The sequence below is a fragment of the Melospiza melodia genome, chromosome Z (genome assembly GCF_035770615.1).
Source record: "Melospiza melodia melodia isolate bMelMel2 chromosome Z, bMelMel2.pri, whole genome shotgun sequence".
NCBI classification, from domain to species: domain Eukaryota; kingdom Metazoa; phylum Chordata; class Aves; order Passeriformes; family Passerellidae; genus Melospiza; species Melospiza melodia.
The window spans coordinates 2,309,669-2,328,239 of NC_086226.1; the positions used below are offsets into that span (position 1 = coordinate 2,309,669).

General features: G+C 46.5%; 1 protein-coding gene across 1 annotated transcript in view; it reads left to right on the forward strand.

The window, feature by feature from the left end:
* Positions 1 to 17,337, forward strand: part of LOXHD1 (lipoxygenase homology PLAT domains 1) — a 152,005-nt gene extending 134,668 nt beyond the window's left edge. The window contains exons 38-41 of the mRNA XM_063180704.1: positions 10,694 to 10,864; positions 12,057 to 12,195; positions 13,673 to 13,834; positions 16,741 to 17,337. Coding sequence (XP_063036774.1) covers positions 10,694 to 10,864; positions 12,057 to 12,195; positions 13,673 to 13,834; positions 16,741 to 17,221 — 953 coding nt within the window. The 3' untranslated portion in view covers positions 17,222 to 17,337. The remainder of the gene's footprint in view (positions 1 to 10,693; positions 10,865 to 12,056; positions 12,196 to 13,672; positions 13,835 to 16,740) is intronic.
* Positions 17,338 to 18,571: the final 1,234 nt, after the last annotated feature.

The following is an 18,571-nucleotide window of genomic DNA, read 5'->3' on the forward strand; positions in this document are numbered from 1 at the left end:
TGAGCCACTCTTAACAATGCTGTTTGGCAGCAATATTTATCACAGTCTGGGGAGGAATGGCACAGGGACCACCTGGTCATTACCTGTTTGTACTGAGGCAGCTGGTTTATGACTGGGACAGGTTTCATGCCAGTATTGATGTGACCTGGCCACCATCCTCTCAACTACTCCAAGCTGTGGCAGATGGGGAAGGCTGCATGTCATGCTCTAGTAATAAAAGATGCTATCTCTAGATTAGACTTTCCCATTGGAAAGTCTTTGAGGGGGAGAAAAAGCACATCTAATGGTAGCCTCTGTCTGCAGTGAAATATGGGGATGCATCCACCTAACATGATTGTTTACTCCCAGACACTGCAAGATCTGAGCTCATATTTATCACTCCCACTACACAGCACAATTTAGTTGATTAAACTCCATAATATCATGTTATATAGCTGGTGCTGAATGCAGTAAGGGAGCCGCTTTCACCTGATTACTTTGCCAAAACACTAATTCCTTAGATCTGCAGTTTAGATGTAGATATGGAAAGGGCTATTGCATGAGAGTTTTAGCTCAATAAACAGGTTTTCTGGCTGTTCCAAGACTGGTTCAGACATGCTTCTGATAGCACCAAGAAATCAACATGGACTGGCAGATTTGCTTTCAAACCTATTACCACCTGAAACGTGTGCTAAAAGAACTTTTTCCCCAAGTAGCATCATGGCTCCCTGGTGTGCTAACAGGATGAAATAAACTCACCAGAGCAGAGCTGGTCCTTAGGGCTCAGGCAATGGACAGACTGGGATGCAGGAAGGTGAGAACTGGATCAGATCAAGGGTCTGAGCTGCTCTTTCCAACAGCAGCAGCATCCCTGGCTGCCCGAGGAAGGGGACAGGCTGAACGTGTAATCCTGTCACAATCCTCTTCATTTTGCATGACGAATAGCTCAGGGCGTTTCCTGAAGTGGATGTCATTCTTGTCCATTAAATAATTTCCAGTGAATTTTCTCATTCAAGGTCTTGCCCAGGCCCTCCAGGAGCCACTGGCACCCACACATGATGGGCAGGGATTCCCACGAGTCTGCTGCCTGCTGCGTGACGAGCAAATCCTGTTAATCCAGGAGGGGTTTGTTGCCTTTTCCTTCTTGTACAAGTGATCACAGCTCACCCTCTGAGTGCCACTGATCATGCTGCTGACACAAGTTGGTAATTGCTGGCTGTGTGCAGCTGCTTGGTGGCAAAGGGAGGTAACAGAGTTAGCCTTGGGCTAAGCAGTAAATAGGCTCAATTAGTTTAAATTTGCTCTGGGCTAAGAACTTGTACCCAGATAACCACCACAAGTCAGCTAAAATACTAAGCTGGGTGTCTAGAACTTAAAATATGTATATAAATACACATGGCAGCCTCATATTCTGTTTCCTTATTTCCTCATAACACTGGTTTCCACTTATAAATACTAGTCCTTACCAGACCTGTCTGACAGCAAGGTTAATTTAAGCCTTGGATAAACACCATGCTAAGGTTTTGTTCAGCAAAAATGTTCTTGCTTTTCCCCACAGAAAGAAGGAAAACTGTTGTTTAAATCATAACATATGTTGTCTACATTGTTCTTGCATTAGTCATGTGAAAGGCATCTCCCATCTAAAACTTCACACAATTCAGCATGACAGTTTGTTGGGTGGGTAGAGTATTTATTACTGCTGAGATCCAGGATATAGCTATCCTTTGAATATATGCCTGCTCCCTATATATAATTTATATAAATTGGCTGTGGCACTGCCTAGAAATTCCTGGCTCTATTTCTTTTAAATGAGTAGTAGGGTCAGGGGTCAAGTATGTTTTTTGTCAGATGTGTGAGGGACTTTTGGGTATTAAATAAAAATGTGTTTGTATTTACCGCTGCTCCGAGGCTTCAGATGTTGATCATTCTTTCTCTACCTCTTTTCTGGCTTTTTTGGACTAAATGGCTCTCTACCAATGGCCTGTGGAAGGCCTGGCCTCACACTCGCCCACCCCATTGCTCCTCTAGTCCTGAATATGTGGAGCATGCTTGGTGTTCTTTTCCTGAAATAAACTGTCAGTCTCAATCACAGAATCACAGAATGACAGAAAAAAGGAACCACAGAATCACAGAATGGTTTGGGATGGAAGATACTTTAAAGTGCATATCCTTCCACCCTGTGCCATGGGCAGGGACACCTTCCACTGTCCCAGGCTGCTCCAAGCCCCATCCAGCCTGGCCTGGGGCACTGCCAGGGATCCAGGGGCAGCCACAGCTGCTCTGGGCACCCTGGGCCAGGGCCTGCCCACCCTCCCAGCCAGCAATTCCTAATTCCCAATGTGCCAGAATCTGTGCCTGCCCTCTGGCAGTGGGAGCCATTGCCTGGGTGCTGTCCCTGCCTGCCTTGTCCCCAGGGGCTGTGCAGCTCTCCTGGAGCCCCTGGAGGCCCTGGCAGGGGCTCTGAGGTGTCCCTGGAGCTTCTCTGGTGCAGCTGAACAGCCCCAGCTGGGCCAGGCTGGCTCCAGAGCAGAGGGGCTCCAGCCCTGGCAGCAGCTCCGTGGCCTCCTCTGCACTGGCTGCAGCAGCTCCAGCTCCGTGTGCTGATATTTGGGGCCAATGACAACACCACATGAGGTGCCCCATCAAGGGGAAATACTAACCATCCAAAGGCTTCCTTTTCCTAGCCATATCCAGAGGCCAACTGCCTGCCTGTATTTCAGGATAAAACACATTTAAATGCCTTGCCCATTGTGCTCACTGTGCCACGCACCACAGCTCAGCATCCTTCTCCCTTGGTGCAGCCTTGCTGAAGTGGCTTCGCTCCCAGTTCCCATCTTTTGTTTATCCTTTCACTGAAATTTGACTGCAGTGGGGTGTTCAGAGCTGAAGAGACAGTAATTGCCATGGCAAGACAATCAGGAGGTCTTTAAATTGCAAACACCATGTTTTCATCCTGTGGAAAAGCATGCCGGTTTTATGGTCCCCCTTTATGCTTTTAAATGCCATTTTCCCCACAAAAACTGCTGAGTGACATCTCTGTATGAGACATAAAGGAGGAATGAAGCCCCCATCTAATTTCTCTAACTTCAGTAAAAATGATTAGGGAGGAAGTTGTTGCTCATTTGTAAACAGGCAGTTTAAAGACTTCACAACTGCAATTTCAAGGAACTTGTTCCTGATGTTTTTAGATGTTTAGAGCTCACAAGTGAGATTCTGGTAACAGCAAAGTGATATGAATGAAATTTAGTTTTAATTTTGCTCCATGTCTTTTTATCTTGCCCCTGTTTACTTTGAGATAGTGATGTTCAACCTAATATATTTAGACTCCCTGAGCAAATTTAATCACTTCCAGGCTCGCCATCTCCTGATCTCAGATAGGCACTATGTATTTTCTCATATCTCCGTTCATTTACTTCTACATTTATGCAAGATCACTATCTGTAGGTCTGTAGAAATGCTGACTTTCTAAATATAGGCCTCAAATTTTTTAAATTTTTTTTTTTTTAGTCTGCTATAAGGACTACATCACCACTCTGGAAGAATGACTGAAAGTTTCTCAGTATCTCAGTAACAGAACTATTTACCTAGAAAAAGGCTGGTTTCCCTCCTTTTTTATGTGGTGGGGTTTTTTTGTGTTTGTTTGTTTGTTTGCTTCTTTGTTTGTTTGTTTTTGGATGGCTGCTGCCCCTTTCTCCATGAAACAAGGAAGTATGGGAAATTTGGACTTAGCTCCCTCATCTGCCTGAGTAGATTTGGACCCAGGTGATAAGCAGTCTGTCTAAAGTAATTAATTTCAGATTCTTGATTATCTCAGTTGCCATCAACCAAGGGGAGCCAGGAAGAGTCTAATTATGGATAAACCAGACTTTTCTGTGTTGTGGGAGCAAAGACAAAAGTAAATACCAAGGTTATGGAGCCAAACTTCTTCTTTGCCTTAACAAGGCCTTTCTCTCAATTCACCAACTGCTCTGACATTGTCCAGCAGAGTTTTAAACAGCCCAGCTGCCCCCATGACTCCTTTTGGGTGGCTCTCCCAAAAGAGAAAGTACCTTATTCCCTTTTTGAGTTGGACTCAAGTCAAAACAGTTTATATACCCTTGGTTTTCCTTTCCTTTCCCTGAAGGAATTACCTTTTCCAGGAGCAGTGTCTTGACTCAGATGTTAAATTGCCCAGGCCTTGAACTCACAGCACACAGCCATTCCAGAGGTCTGGTTCTCCAATTCATGGACATGATTCCAAGCCTTTGGGGCACTTGTAGACCATAAATTATTTTTTTTAAAAACCTAAAGAACTGTCTTTTTTTATCCCTTTGTAAGGATTTACTCAGCTATCAGGCCCGAGAAGGGCTTTTCTAAGCCTTCCCTCTCAGCTCTGGACTGGTGCCTCATAAACTGTGCTGATCCTCAGGGCAGATTTGTTGAAGAGTTTCTGCTTTAAATAAAAAGTGAGAGGGCGAGAAATAGATGTGTAAAACTGCCCAAGGAGAGGAGAGTCCATCACACTCTCTGTTTTGCTGGTGGCTCAGTACAGGGGCAGTCCATGCCAACTCCTGCACATCCTTCTGCATGCATGGATCAACTCTACAACTCAGACTGGGCTCAAGTGGGAGTGCAATCTGCAGACTTGCAGCATGCCAGCAACTGTGCCATGGCTGATTACTCCTTCAGATTGTCCAAATCTGGCCTCAGCACCTTGGGAGATCCCAGCACTGACACAAGGAGCCCCCTCTCATGTGCCTTGCACCTTCCTCTCTCTCCAAGGCCAGGTTTTTCACCCAAAGGTGTTGTCACAAAGATAAGGATTTCACCCTGTGAGGATTATGAGGCCCTGGCACAGAGGCACAGAGGAGCTGTGGCTGCCTCACCCCTGGAAGTGCCAAAGGCCAGGCTGGACAGGGCCTGGAGCAGCCTTGGATGGTGGAAGGGGTCCCTGCCCATGGCAGGGGTGGAATGGGACGAGTTTTAATCTCCCATCCATCCCAAACCATTCCATGATTCTGCGAAAGGTGTGCTACAGGTGTTACATCTTAACCAAGAGATAATGCCAAGGTATCACAGTCCAGAAGTGACATGAAGCAGAATAAGACATGTAAGGAATTCAAATTGCAGACCCAGAGAGAACACAAAGACTTTGGTGTTGACCTTCTGCATTCATTCCTTTCCAATCTTGTGAATTGCAGAACCTTTCAGAAGGATCCCAAAAGGACAGATGTAGCCTTAGAATTATAATTTCCGTAAAAGCTTCTCTTTTCTACAGGCCTCTTTTGCTCCTCTTGGGGACAAATTATCCTGCATCCTTTTTAAAAGCTTTTGCTTCAAGTATCCCTCTATAAAATACGAAATTTCCTTCAATCACAAGAACATAATCTGAGAAATTGTTCCATCTCCAGTCTGAGTTGTTAAGTGGTTTTGCACAGGAGTAGTTCATCTGTAAGATGTGAGGGCTGGAGGAGTGGGGTGTGTCTGAGGGTAATTTATGGGTGGTTTTGACCCGAGTCAAATCCTGAACTCTGAACAAGTTGCAGAGAAACAGAGGAGAGGGGGCGCAGGGCACTCACTTTCTAAAACTATCCCAAGTGTTAATCTTCTGCTTTCTCAAAGACTGTGAGAGGTTTTTTTGCATTGCCCGTCTGCCCTGATGAGAAATGTTGTGGTGTGAACCAACATGAGCCTAAAGGAGAGATACACAAAATGGATCTATTTTTATTCTGCCACTGGCTTGCTGAATGACCTTGCGTAAATCGCATCCCTGTACCTCATTTTCAATTATGTAAATTAGGGATAAAAATTATTCACCTTCCTAGAGTGTTTTGAGACGTACTGGTGCACAGCTAGATGCTATGATTTTAACACCTCACAATTAATGCTCTGTTTCTAGAGGTTTGAAGTCTGCTATCAAAACTCCCACCACTTTCTGGGTGATGCCTCACGAGGTGGGGTTTAGAGATGAATGCTCACCTCACCAGGCAGGGGACAAGAAATGTCAGAGGATGCAAGGCTGTCTGTGCTATGGCCATTACTTCATGTGTCAGAAAACGTGAAAATTTTTAAAAAATAAATGAACAAAAAATGCAGTTAGGGGGCTGAGCAGTGCTGGTTGGTGGCTGTGAATGGCTTGGCAGCAGCAATTCTTCACTGGCCCTTGAGCAGTCAATGTCCCTAGCAGGAGGGATTTTTTACTCCTGTGGAAACATAAGCAGCAGTAACGACTACTATTATCCTTGATCAGACATCAGCTGCTTCCAAAACCAAACCAGAAGAGATATTGCTGCAGAAAGTCAAGGGATAGAGAAGATAGTCAATGAATATGGCTGGAAAAAGTGGAGACTTCCATGGACGTGTGTGTATCCAAGCACAGATGTGGCTCTGACAGCAGATTTGATCCCACCAGGACTTTATTTGCCAGGAATAGTTAATGTTCACTAAAGCAAGGTCAGGGACCAGGTGCCTGCTGAGCAGTGAACCCACCACACTTGTTCCACCCCATTTTTTCCTCCCACCCTCCCATGTTTCTGCAGGTGTCAGAATGCTTTAATATTCTAGGGGTGAGTGCAGGCAAGTCGTGGCTGTTCCTGAGAGAGGCAAAAGAAGCTTCTGGTGCTGCAGGCTGGGGTTTTAGCTAAATGAAGCAGTAATGTCATTATCTGTGTTTCATCTGCGCCTCTACAGTCAGGCTCAATTGTGCTAATCACTGCAGAAATGGGTGACAAGGAGCTTACAATCCAACCTGTCCAATGTCAGGAAAGCACAGACTTCCAGCATCACCTGGGGAAAAGGAAAGGAGGCCCTGTCAGGGCCTTTCAGGTGGTCCCTGCCCAGAATCCCCCAGTGGCCAGCTTGGATCCTTTTAGGAAGGAGGATAAATGAGATAAATAACTGTTCTTTTGGATAAGGACATTTGGGGAACAGAATACATTTTCTCTAGATCACACTAAATTATACAGAGTCAAGCAAGCAAAGTGATTCTTTTTTCCCCAAAGCTCTTCTCTTCCTCTAATTACATTTGAAATGTTTTGCATGCTATTGAAAATGTCACTTCCAGCTGCAGACCATTAAGGAGCCTATGTGGCCCTGCCATGGGTTTTATTAAGGCAGGTTTGTTGCTGGGGATTTCAATGGCAGCAAAATGAGGCCTGGGGTGAAATACCTTTTGTTACAAGTGTTGAACACTTGTTTTGGTGGTAGGGGACCTTTCACAAAGGCACAGTGCTCGCCAAATTATTTTAAAGACCAAGGGATGAATAATGGGGCAGGAACTACTCAGATGTGTGCTATTTCTTCCCTTCTGCCCCAAAGCATTAATGGAGGCAAATGTAGTGGTCCTGGTTTGTACTGAGCTCACAGCAGAAATTTGTGCATCTGATGTTTTCCTGAGCACTTGTTTTCCTGGTACTGCTGCCTGAGGTGCCAACAGGACTCAGGCAGGTCTGCTCTGGTTTTTTCTGCAATCATCCAAAACTGAGTGATGGAGCAGCTCTGGCTCTGTGGATCAGAGTCAGGGACAGTGTCCAGGGGAAAGGCTGATGGGCCATTGCTGCAGAGATCCTTCAGTTTCTCCCTGCAGCCAGGCTGTGTGGGCAGTGGTCAGGATGTGGGAAAGTCCTTTCACTCTACTATATTCACATCACCCTTCTGGCTCCTCTTCCTCTTCTGCTTATGCTGCTCTATAACCCAGCTTGGGCTGTGGATTTGGTGACTCTGGGGTACGAGTTTCCTTTCCTATCATTGCTGTAGAGTCTCTGAGCCCATTGCAAAAGTCACAGAGGAACACAAGGGGTAAAGGGATAATAGCCTGAAACCAGGATTTCATGACCTGGAAAGCAGTTCTGCAAACATGACTTGTTCTCCTTCTGCTGACGTGATGCCCAGCACACAGAGCCAGCCCAGCAGTGGGGGAGTCTCAGATTTAGACTCTGTGCATCACTGGCCTTTCCATTTTCTTTTCCATACCAATGCAAAGAGCAATTTTATAAATAATTTCCCAGACTGAAACAAAAGAAAAACAATATTTTTTTCTAGTAGAGCAGGGTGCATTTTTCAGACATGAACCAACCCTTCCATTTCTACATCAGCTTTTAAATGGTGTTTAGTGCTGTGGCAATGAAACCCTTGATGTGACACCACTCCTGGCACAATGGGACATGGACAGGGTGGGGAGATATGCTGCTATGGATGTATCCAGCAGAGCTTTCACCTGGGGTGAGCTATTTCTTCTAAAAATGAAAAGAATTTAGGGATCCAAACACAGGTCTCATAATCTAATTTAAGTCACTAACAATCAAGAATGAAAATGAGAGAAGGCAATTTTTAGTGAGAGAGAAGAGAAATGTTTCTTTCTTTAAAGCAGACAGGAGGATGTTTAGGGGAAGTTGTACCATTTTTCTAGGACTGTCTATCCAGCTCCTTAATTTATGTACCCCCGTGCAGTAAGGGACACCCTGTTGGCATTTGCTTTTCAGTGCTGATCCCTGACAGAGCTCAGCACTTGCTCTTTAAATAGCCCAGAGCTGATAAAAGCATTTCTGTGGGGAGGAGCTGGCTTTGTCCTCAGCTCCAACATCTGCAGCAAAGTCAGGTCAGTCCCATCTCTGCCTCTGATAAAAGAGCAGGAATTTGCTGCAGCTTCTTGGGGAGTGTGGCTGCTGGCACACTGCAGGCTGGAGGAGAGGGAGGAGGGCACGAGCATCTCACCCAGTCTCCTTTCTGGCACTGCTGCTTTGCACTGATCCTGACCCCACCATCCTGTTTGCTGCTGGCAGCCAGGCTGAGATCAACAATTTATTCCATCCTGGTCTGCAGGCACTGACACTTCTCACTGCAGAAGGAAGGCATGATTTCCTTCTTTCGTGCTGTACTGTTGTCACCATGTAAAGTTTTAATGGGAGCAGAGCAGCCTCCTGAATATCCTGCAGAGATGCTCACTGAACTTAAATGGAAAAGATCCTGCCAAAAGATTAACAGCTGACACTGCCAACATGTGTAGAATAAATTTCCAAAACAGCCCCAAAGAGCAAGTTGCTCCAGTTAAATCACAGTGGGAGCCCTGGAAAACTTCACAGAATTGTAGAATCACAGAATGATTTCTGTTGAAAGAGACCTTAAAGACAATTGTGTTCCAACTCCTGCCATGGGCAGGGACACCTTCCACTGTCCCAGGTGGCACCAAGCACCATCCAGCCTGGCCTTGGACATTCCAGGGATCCAGGGGCAGCCACAGCTGCTCTGGGGCAACCTGTAAAATTAAAGCAGATGGAACTAAACTCTTCTCACCAGTGTCCAGTGACAGGACAAGAATGAATGATCTCAAACTGAAGTACAGGAAATTCCATTTAAAAAAAGAAAAGAAAGCTTTTCTTTTCCTCTGCATGGGTCATGAGACTCAGGCACAGGCCACCCAGAGAGGCTGTGGAATCTCCATCCCTGGAGATATTAAAAACCTGGCCACACCTGACCCTGAGGAATCTGCTTTAGCTGAGTTTGCCCTAAGCAAAATGTTCTAGAGATGAACCCTCCAGACACAATGACTTTGCAGTTCTGTGCCCCTGAAATTTAAGGGGTGAATGGTGGTGTTGGTTGAGGTCTGTGCTGCATAGCACCCAGTTTAATTTCTTAACTTGGAGAAGGTTCAGGAAGCAAAGCACAAAACAGCAATGGCTGTGAAGCTGGTAAAGAACTGCCAGCACATGGTGTGGAGGCTCACAGTCCACAGGAGAAGGGCAGCTTGTTGACACAACTCAAAAAATGTGCCATCATTTTCTATTCAGGGATAATGAGGATTAATTTTTGCAAACGTAGGGAATAGGCACACGGCAGTGAATTCCTGGAAGAGCAAGAGCTGTTTAATCTCTCCAGGATGTACATAATAAGTGAGCAGATATGTCTCATCATGAACATAACATTTTTTTTCTGACTAATAGCAGGACTTGAAAGTAGAACTGTCAGAACCTCCCGTCCCCACTGAGGTCAACAAGTGTTCCTGTGATTTTAACAAAGAAATCAGGAAAACATTCTCAAATGCTGTTTTCTTTGTCTTCAAGTTGCTTTTCCAATGGGGAAAAAACAAACTGAACAAACAAAGTAGCAAGCTAAAAAGGTGCTGTGGCTCCTCAGAAGGCCCCAGGGGAAATGTAAAGTGATTTGGTCATCCATGCTGGAGCATCCATCACTTTACTCCGTCCTGTTTTCACATCCAGTCCCAGCACTCATTAATTTGCCCTCGCTCCTTGGCAAGGATGGGAAGGTTCCTTGCATGTGCTGGCTGGCAGGGCTGAGGGAGGAAGTTGTGCTTTACATTCTGACTTCAAATCCAAAGAGGAGAGAGCCCCAACCTTAGTGCTTATAAAAAAGATGGGGACAAATGTTTTAGCCGGACCTGCTGCAACAGGGCAGTGGGGGTGGTTGAAAACTAGAAGAGAGTCAATTTAGATTAGATATAGAAAAAAAGAAAATTTCACAATGAGGATGGGGAGGCTTTGGCACAGATTGCCCAGAAAAGCTGTGGCTGCCCCATCCCTGGCAGTGCCCAAGGCCAGGTTGGACAGGGCTTGGAGCACCCTGGGATAATGGAAAGTGTCCCTGTCCATGGCAGGAGAGCTGACCTTCAAAGCTCCCTTCCATTCCTTGAATTCCATGACTTATAGCAACAACCAAGGAAAGGTACCTCCCCTCCTATGTGCAAACATTCAGACCTTTATTATTTCTGCTCTTTTACCAGGAATTGCCCCAGGCTGGCACCTGGAATACATTGATGTGACGGACTCTGCCATGGACAAGACGTTCCGGTTCCAGTGCGATCGCTGGCTGGCAAAGGGTGAGGATGATGGGCAGCTCATCAGGGAGCTGGCCTGTGCCAACAATGACATCCTGGAACTGAAGGAACGGACAGGTGAGTTTGGAGGGCTCTTGTGCCACTTCCTGAGGGACCTCAGTGGTCGTAGGACCACATGTCCTGCAAGCTGGAGGCTCCCATGCAGGCTTTGGGGGTTATTTCGTGTACACTTCAGTTCAATAGTGCAGTTCTGGGATAAGAAAGAAATGAAACAGGATTTGGGAGGAAGAAAAAGTTCTCATTCTGTGTTGAAAGCAAAGAGGGGCCCATCTGCAGTGGTTCAGTCCATCAGTGAGCCATGAGAACTCATGGATATGATCTCATTAGAAGTAATGTGCTTGAGCCTTTGAGGTGGAAAATAAGTTCAGTCCTTAAAGCTTGGTAAGTAACATTGCTCCAGCTTCCTCCTTAACTGGTTCTGGGCTATGAGCTTAAGTGTCCCAGCTGAATATCACAGCTGAGCTTAACAGCCCATGGCCCTGGATCTGCTCTGGGTAATCCCACTGGGGCCAAGGCAATTACACTGCTGTCTGATGTGGGGGTGACTCAGCCAACAAGAGTTACTTAACCACACTGAGGGTATGCAGAGTCCATCTCAAGAACTACTGCACCAGTGCTCTTCTTCAGGAGAATCCTGGGGAGACAATAATCACATTACTGACAGGAGAATCCTGGGGAGACAATCCTCACCGTGATTGTGCTCTACCCCTGAAAAAATATCAGCCTTGTGAGGGCCATTCTGGGTACTTACAGGCCACCACAGCATCTGAGCACATCCTGTTGGGTGCATGGACACCCTCACTGATAGGAACAGTGGCACAAATTTAAGAGAAAAAAGAAAAAAAAAAGAAAGAAAATAATATATGGAGGATTCAGGCTGTGTTTCAGATTAAATGCTCAGCACAGCATGGAGCTGGACACAGATTGTTCAAGAGGGACCTCAATCATCCTTGTGGGTCCCTCCAACACAGAATATTCCATGATTCTAAGAATAACTCCATCTATTCTTGCTACCCAATTGAACAGGACTCATATTTTTCATGTATTCTATCCCAAACCACTTAGAAGTCAAAAGTCCCACAGATTTCAGTGTGTTTCCACCCTTACTTTGCAAATGCTTGCTGTCTTGTGGGCTGTGATAAATATTAGGAAAGGGGTTTTTAGGCAAAGTGACAGCCAAATGAAGAGATCTTGCAGGCCATCTGCTCTCCCTTTTCTGCTTAACGTGTGTGTTAATTATGCTTTAAAGCCTATGAGATTCTCACAGTAACCAGCGACAGGGAGGATGCAGATACTAAGGAAAACATCTGGATCATCCTGGAAGGGAAGATGGGCCGCTCAAAGGAATTCCTCATGGAAAACTCTTCCAAGAAAAGGAGGTTTGAAAGGTAATAAGCAGGATGGTGGGCCAGAGGAACTCCCACCCACTGTGTGTCCTCCCCAAATGTCACCTCTTCTTGCCACAGGGAGCTGTGTTTGTGCCATGCTGCTTCCAAAAAGCTTGATGGCTTCCTATTTGGATAACAGGGAAGATAGAAAATTAGTTTCTGGTGGGCAGCCACAGAGTAGGTTTCAGGACAGCAAGAAAAAGGCATTTGGCAAAGGGAAATGTAGATGTTGCATGTGTGTCTGTGTGTGTGTGTGTCCTTTTGTGTCTGAACATACAAAGAGGCTCCTGGCGAGCCCCCAGGGAGGCTGAGTGGATTCTGAGCTGGGAGGAGCAGGAGGAAGCTGGAGGTGGTTTTAGTTCCTTTCAGAGCATCTCGCTGGGAGGGGGAATCAGAGAGAAAGTAATAACAGTTGCAGGCTAGATGTTGTCAGAGCTGCTCAGATCTGGCTTTGCAGACGGATCCGGGGGTGAGGCTGTGAGATCACCGTGGTGTGAGGAAAGGCAGGATCAGCCTCCTGCTGGAGGCACATCATGGAACAGGGGGCATATTCCCTCTCCCACGTGGGATGCTCCAGGTGTGATATGGGTTTTCTGCTTGTTTGAGGACAGGGAACACCCTCTGGAGATGGGGACCTCACCAAAGTCACGGGCACTGCTGATGTTCTGCTGCTTTGCAGGGAGGAAAAGTGATGGATGACCAAATCACTTTTTCTGGTAAAGGAAGGTGCAATTCTGGCTCATGTGGAACACAATATGACTGACTGAGACACCACATGAAATATGGAAGAACAGGAGGAGCTTCTTGAGCTGATGGTGCCCATGGAGGAGTTAAACATCCCTCTTCATTAGGCACAGTCTGTCCTTGGAGGGACCAAGGGCCAGCCCAAGGAAATAAACCCAACAGATACTCAAGGAACACAACAGGAATCCAGCCAACTCTTTGTCAGAAACCTATCAGGCCTGCCCATGACAGGGGTTTTGAATTAGGTGATCTTTAGGGTCCTTTCCAACCCAAACCATTCTGAGATTCTGTGATTTAATTGTTCCTCTGAGCTATTTCCAACTCAAGCTTCAGGAAGGATGGCTCAACTAGCAAATTTAAAACAGCTATGGTGGGTAGATGTGTAACAGATACAGTATCTGTCAAGAATGAATGAATAAGTGCTGGAGGGGAAATTAGTCATTCTTTAGCTTTATCTATAATGAGGCAAATTGATTTTGTATGTGGAACAGCTCAAGTTTATCCTAGAAAGTCCTAGTGGCAACAATTTAAAGTGTCACCCCTAATCAGAGAAAATACTAAATTTAAATATGGAAATTATACTTTGTGTTGAATGATTGTAGGTTAAATCAAATGACTGTAAATGAAGGCTTATCCTCTATCTTCCATAGCCATGTGCAAATTACTTAATGTCCGTATGAGGCAAGTCACTGGCAGCCTCCAGCATGCTGAAACTGCTCCCTGTCTCCTGCAGGGGAGCGACTGACACGTTCCAGTTTTCTTCGAAGAACGTTGGTGATATTGCAGCCATCTGTGTTGGTCACTGCCCAAAGGATGGGAAGAAGTCATCTGCAAAAGCTGATGTCTTCTGGCACGTGCAGGAGATCATTGTGACGGAGATGGAGCTTTGCAACAAGTAAGTGCCTTCTCACCTGCAAGGAGCTGCCCTGGGAGGACATGGGGCAGCTCAGCAGCTCTGCACACATCCTCCTGAAGCATTTCAGGCCTAGGAAATAACAGAAAATCTTGTTTTCTGTTGTGTAGTTTGGTGTGTCAGGGCCAGAATGTCCTTGTCTGATTTACATGCACAATTCTGAATTCTTAGAGAGGGTATTTGCATGTGCAGGTAACTTTACAAACAAGTTGGCTGGGGTGAATCTCACAGCCAGGATGAATTGATGTCTCACATTATGAAAAATAACCAGAATGGCTAAAATTCAAATGTAGGATACTCTGCACAGACTGGTCTTTAAGTAAGTCTTGTGAAAGATTTCCTGGAAACAAGAGTAAGACAAAGGCTGAGCCTCTGATTCCGACCAGTTTGGATGAGAGATCCTCCTGGTCTGGTCCAAAAGGCCACACATCACTGGAAAGGCTGCAGTCCTGCAGCTCAGCCATGCCTGAAGAGCCCTGAGCATGGTCAGGTCATGCACACTTTGATCTGAGCCCCATCTTTGGAAGGGGAGCAGATTCCACAGGAGCAGAGGAGATCACCCATCTGCAGAACAAACTGCACTCCAGTAAAACAGTCCACGACATTAATTGTGGATTTCTTCTCTTCTCCACGATATTTCCATTGCTGCTGTAGAATTTAACTATGAGGAGTTTGTTCCAGCTGAGACAGTTGAGTGTTTAAGAAGAAATCCTTGAAGTGGTGAGGTTTTTTTTTAGAAGCTAAGAGTCTCTCCTAGCAAATTAATCAGCCAACTGAAGAGCCTTAATAATATTTGCTGAATGAAAACTCAGTCAATTGCATACTAAAACATGCTCTTTTCTCCTGGTGGGGAAAAGCCTGGAACCCTCTGAGTCCAGCTGTGCAATCAGATCCGTGCACTGAACTCACTGGGAGCACGCTGAAACTGCTGGGACAGTGTGCTGTGAGGGAGCCACAGGTTTTCTCATAAAATCTCACATTTTAGAGATTGTTTTAAATTAGAGAGGGCAGCCAGAAGGTGTGGGTAAAGCCTGCAGTCTGTCCTTGCACTGGAGCAGGGCTCCAGCTCTGCAGATGCAGCACTTTACAGGGGTGTTTGCAGTGCACACAAGCAACTGGAGAGCTTGCACCACGAGAACAAGTTCTCACTTCAGGTATTACCCATCAAAAAACCTACCCAGACAAGCCAAAGACCAAGTTTAAAGAGTTAACAGATTGTTGCAGCAATAGTTTTGAATTATACTGGGATTTTTCCTTTCTTAGTATGTAAAAAGATAGTATTTAAAGATTTTCCTTGCACATTCCAGGGCTACAAAGGTAAGTTTTTTTTCTTTTTGCCCCTTGTGAAGATTGGCATGCACCATTTCACTTCCAGACCATGAGATATTACACAGCTGAGGAAATCAATCTGCAGCACTGGGCATCCTCTCCATCATACTCTCATGAAGTTTTTCTGCCCCTGAGCCTAAAATTTTTTTCCTCCTAGAATTTCTCATCTACAAAGCTTCTTCCCAGGGAATAAGTGCTTCACTTTGTCTGCAGAAAATGCCAAGAGTATAGGAAGTGCTTAAGCAACACCATACAGCAGGATTCACAGGGACCCTTCCTCCAGGTGTTTATTTTACACACGCACTGCAATCCAGCCACACTCCATTCAGAGAGACCTGCTGCAGTTCAGTGAAGATGGGGAAGGGGCAGAGCTCATTTGGAACTGATCTGCATCACTGGAAGTGAAATACATCATTAAAAGCAGAGTGCTCCAGCCCCTGGCTGAGTGCCAGCTACGAGGAAATTCATGGATGTGCTCGGTGCTCCCTGCACATCACCAGACACAGCACTGTTGGCATGTGGTACCTCTCATTTCCCTGCTCCCACTTTTATTGCTCCTGCTAAAGATGACACAGGTGATCTAGAAAGGGCAGGGGAGATTTAAACCTCCTCCATCTTTCCCGTTCCTTTTTTTTATGCCTTTTTCCTGCTTTAGTTCTGGGCCTGACTGCTTGTCACTGCCTTGGTGGGTCTGGAGCTGGTCATGCAATTGCACAGGCTGAAGAGGTGACAAGAGCCACAGAGATCCTTCCCACGAGCAGTGTGTCTGCAGCTGTGTGGGGACAGGTCAGATTTTTCCATGGAACTGCAAAGTTCCATTGTGGCTCTCTTTCTAGAGAAATATTCAAGTTCTGGTACATGGAGGGGAAAATGCTGAAACAGCATTAATATTGGGCAACTTAGTAGAATTCACACTCCCTAACTTTCTGGCTCCATTTTTGTACCAACAACATGGTACAGGTGGACAGGGCCTGTCCCTGTGCCGGCCCTGCTGAGGCAGCTCCAGTGCTGGGGACAGCTCTGGGCCCTCAGCACAAGGGAGACACCGAGGGGCTGGATCGTGTCCAGGGCAGGGAACGGAGCTGGGAAGGGGCTGGAGCCCCAGGAGAGGCTGAGGGAGCTGGGCAGGGGCTGAGCCTGGAGCAAAGGAGGCTCAGGGGGGCCCTTGTGGCTCTGCACAGCTCCTGACAGGAGGGGACAGCCGGGGGGGTCGGGCTGTGCTCCAGGGAACAGGGACAGGAGCAGAGGGAACGGCCTTAAAACATGCCAGGGGAAGGATAGATTGGATATTATGGAAAATTTCTTCATGCAAGGAGCTGTCCAGCCCTGGCACAGCTGCCCAGGGCAGTGGTGGAGTCACCATCCCTGGAGGAATTCAAAAGCCATGTGGATGTGGCACTTTGGGAACACGGGGCAGTGCTGGGGTGGGGTAGCACTTTGACTCAACAATCCTAGAAGGCTTTTCCAACACAAACAATCCCACAATTCACAATTCCCTCACATTTGCCCCATAAAGTGGCCATCGATGCCACTAACCTTCCCCTTATTCCCCACGTCAGGTACTTCTTCAGGTGCAACGCGAAGATCCCTCTGCGCTACAAGCGGCGAGACTACAAAGTCTTCGAGTGTGCCAAGGTCACCGAGAGCTTTGCCAGCAAAGCCCGGAGCCTGGTGCCAGTGAAATACGAGACCATCGTGGTCACGGGCTTCGAGAAGGGCGCGGGCACCGACGCCAACGTGTTCATCACCATCTACGGCCTCAACGGCGACTCGGGGCGGCGCGCGCTCCGGCAGAAGTTCAGGAACCTCTTCGAGCGGGGCAAAACCAGCAGGTTTTACCTGGAAACGCTGGACATGGGGGAGCTGAAGAAGGTCAAGATTGAGCACGACAACAGCGGGCTGGCTCCGGGCTGGCTGGTGGAGAGGGTGGAGATCACCAACTCGGCCACTGGCGTCACCACCATATTTCCCTGTGGGAAGTGGCTGGATGAAAACCGAGGGGATGGGTTAATCTGTAGGGATCTTTTTCCTAGGTACTGAGGAGGGTTTTGGTCCCTTCAGTATGCATTTTTTTTTCTCATTATACTGTTTTATATTGCCTTTTACTTTTTAATACGCTGCCTTTTGTATTGAGAGATTTTTAGTAGCGAGACCTTCTTCCTGGGTTAACATTTTGTAAAAGTAATGTTGCTTTTTTTTTAAAGTGCACATAAAACTATTAATTAAATAAATGCATTTATTGGTTATTTATGATTAAAAGCTACAACCGGCAGAGACATAAACTTTCCTTTACCAGTTCAGATGTTTCTGCTTTCAGTGCTATGCCTTGACAGAGCTGAGAATACCCACTGACCTACTCCACTGATAGGGTCCACTTTTAGATAAGCATAGAGGTTGAGAGAATTGAGACACTTTTATTTTAGAAAATTGAGCTTGGAGATCACAGTTTTTTCCCACTTCTGGCAACTGCAAGCTCTGCATGTCCATACACACATATGGACATCTCCAAGGGCACCACATCAAAACACAGCAGGCACAGTGGGATGTTCCATGGGGAGTTTGGGGAGCATCTGCATCCACCCAGCCAGGTCTCAAGCAGTGGGATCTGCGTGATGTTTTCTGACCTGTGAGCTTTTTTTCCCCCAGGGCAGACTTTGCTCCCTGGCTGAATTCCTACAACTCTGCCAAGAGCTGAGATCTATGGTTACAGCTGCCAGTGCAAAAGACCTTCCAGATAATCAATTCCACAGCAAGGAAGCTGTGCTAACTATATTCAAAGCTGACTCAGGATAATCATACCCTACATGGCCTGAATACCAGCTCTGTTTCAGAGCAACTGCCACGCATTTCAACTTTTTTTTTCCTTTAATAAGGATTGCTGTTTTGTCTTTTTCCGTAGCTCAGAAGGGATTTCCTGGAGGCAGTAAGGGCCAGTGCTCCTGTCAATGAGCTCTTCCCAGGCACTCACATCTCTACAGGTACCAACAAGAAAATCTGTTCATAAATCATTGCTTCTGGAGCCCTGTCTCTCTCTCTAGGCTGCAAAGCAGCAGGACACATCCTTAGGAGGAAAAATGGAGGTGTTTGAGCCATGAGGACCTTCCTCCTGGCCCACCCTCTGCCAGAAGCTGGCTTTAAACAAGAACTTTGCAAGAACAGGGATCAAAGGGGCAAAGAGTGGGCTCAACCCACCAAGCCCAGCCAGTTCCTGGGTGGAGGATGATGCTTCTGCTGGGACCACGCCTGGATGTGCCAGGCCACAAGGCAGAACTGTCCCACTGCTCAGTCCCTCACTCCTCATGGGCAAGGGAGGCCCAGCAAAGCCTGGTGATGCTGAGACAGGAGTCAGGAGCATCTTAGAAATGCTGTTGATTGCTCAGAGGTGTTTGA